The 2,497-nt window shown below is 37.6% G+C and overlaps 1 protein-coding gene across 1 annotated transcript; it reads left to right on the top strand.

Annotated features, from left to right (window-relative positions):
• The first annotated feature begins 1,918 nt into the window (after positions 1-1,918).
• LOC121455623 (28S ribosomal protein S33, mitochondrial-like) lies at positions 1,919-2,297 on the top strand. Its single transcript, XM_041663207.1, has one exon. The coding sequence runs from the start codon at positions 1,977-1,979 to the stop codon at positions 2,295-2,297; it is 321 nt and encodes a 106-aa protein (XP_041519141.1). The 5' UTR covers positions 1,919-1,976.
• Positions 2,298-2,497: the final 200 nt, after the last annotated feature.

The raw sequence follows: 2,497 nt of genomic DNA, 5'->3' as shown, positions 1-2,497 counted from the left end.
ATCATGAAAGAGAATAAAACACAATCTAGGTAACTTTTAGGAAATAAATCTTTAGTGGGAATGTGCAGTAATTATATGTTAATATTTCATTTTTGAAATATTCTTTAAGATCTTGAACTCTTGAGTAAGAAAAATGGAATCAAATCCAAGCACTACCATTTTGTAGTATGCAAATTGTTGCTTAAATCTTGAATATTCTACAAAAGATCATGACTTGGTCCCCATTGCAAATGTGCTCAAAAATGGAACCTTTGAAAGGTAAATTGTCAAGAAGTCTCTATGTCATGAATGAACTAATCTATTTATAGATTCATTACTTAATGGGCTAGTGTGGAAAAGTGAAACTTTTAGTAGACAAAGCTGAATGGAAGAAATATTTGAGATTGCATACTTGAACAGGAGATTTTGTTCTCAACATTCTCTTTCCCTGTATTTGCTGATTGCTTGATGTGAATAGTTGAGTCTTACCACCTGCCTCCTGCAACAATGTTCTGTCCTGCCATGGACTTAGTACAAACAGATTCAAATGACTAAAAATAAGAACTCTAAGACCATAAGCCCAAATGAAGCTGTCTGTATTAGTCATGTTTCTTTAGAGTCACAAAACTTAAGGAATGAAACTCTGTCTCTCTCCCTCATTCCTTTCCCTCCCTCCATAGATTGATCAATAGGTGATAGATAATAGATAGAGAGATGATAGATAGATGATAGATAGATAGATAGATAGATAGATAGATAGATAGATGATAGATAGATATGATAGATATAAATAGAGACAGATAATGATAGATATAGATGGTATATATAGATGACATAGATATAGATATGAATATAGATATTATAGATATATAAATATAGATAGGGATTTATTGAAATGACTTACAGGCTGCATTCCCTCTAATCCAACGATGGCTAGATGTGAATGAAAAGTCTAATAATCTAGTAGTTTTTCAGTCCCACAAGGCTGGATATCTCAGCTGGTCTTTTGAATATGATGGAATCACGAAGTAGTAGGCTCCAAAACCAAGGAAGGAATAGATGTGCTAGCAAGATGAGGACAAGCAGGCAAAGCACAGATCTTCCTTCTTCCATTGTCCTTATATAGGCTTTCAGCAGAAGCTGTGGCCCATGTTAAAGGCGAGCTTTCCTGCCTCAAGGTCTTGATCAAAGGTGAGTGTGTTCCCGATTCAAGTTTTACCAAAACACATGTCTTCCAGGCTTAAAATGTCTCTCAAAGGCATATATCTTCCTGCCTCAGAGGTCTAGACTAGAAGCAGATTCAGCCACCTCAAACCAAGCAGAAAATCACTCTCAGGTGTGCACTCCATTTCGGGATTGCTGTCCCTTCCAGACTGATTCAAGGATGTTGGTTTTAATTACTCTGCTTGGATTGCCACAGTAGAATACTGTAGTCAGGGTGTCTTGAGCAATAAAATTTAGGACCTATTTATTTTCTTATACTTCTGGAGGCTGGAAGTACAAACCAAAGGTTCTTATGAGGGCTCTCTTGATGCTCACAGATGACCACTATTCTTGCTATGCCCACAACACAAGGGGAGGGGGTAACGAAGGTTACTTGTGTTTCTTCTTAACCTTTTATAATTACCAGTCCTGTCAGATTAATGTTCAACTTTTGCCAGAACAGTAACTTTTCTCCCCTTCTTATATAGGTCCTAATTTCAAATACACTGGGACTGCAGCATATGTATAGGGAGGACCATGGTGTCCAAACTAACATGTAATCCAGACGCCTAGCAACTGGAATCGGTCGGTCAATTAATCCACATGAATGGGGGAATTGCTCATTAGAACAATCTAATGACACTTCAACAAATTTAATTTCAAATCTCTAAAATCTTCTGAAAACAATATTTTTACAAAAAAAAAAAAAAAAAAAAAAAAAAGCAAACAGGGCTTTCCGGGACGCGCACGAGCAAGGTCAGGCGCAGGGAATCTTGTACCTCACTGCTTAAAAAATGGCTTCGCTTTCAGAATATGCTCTGCGTATGTCTCGTCTAAGTGCCCGGATCTTTGGTGAAGTGGCCAGGCCTACCGATTCAAAGTCCATGAAAGTGGTGAATATGTTCAGGGAGCAGCCCTTGGCCAAAAAGAGAGAGACTTATGACTGGTCTCCAAATCACAACACGTATTTTGCACTCATGGGCACAGTCCATTTCCTTGGCCTCTACAGAGATGAGCATCAGGATTTTAAGGATGAGCAAAGGCGTCTAAAGAAGCTCCGTGGAAAGGTGAAACCAAAGAAAGGAGAAGGGAAGAGAACTACAAAAAAGAAATAGTACCAGCTTGTCAAGAAAGAAAATTTCTTCCTCGATGACTAAGAAAGTGTATCGTATTATCTTTTCATATATTAGAGGAACGTGACTTTCCTCAGTAGACACCAACCCTGTGTTCACATCCACTTCAGTTAAACTGTAACTGGTTTCTTGAAGATATTCTAATTCTTCAATATTATACTTACTTTGATTTTGTAATATGA

The sequence above is a fragment of the Microtus oregoni genome, unplaced genomic scaffold (assembly GCF_018167655.1).
Source record: "Microtus oregoni isolate MIOR12 unplaced genomic scaffold, Mior012 000014F_ref0000157, whole genome shotgun sequence".
Lineage (NCBI taxonomy): Eukaryota > Metazoa > Chordata > Mammalia > Rodentia > Cricetidae > Microtus > Microtus oregoni.
This window is presented reverse-complemented; position numbering and strand designations above follow the sequence as displayed.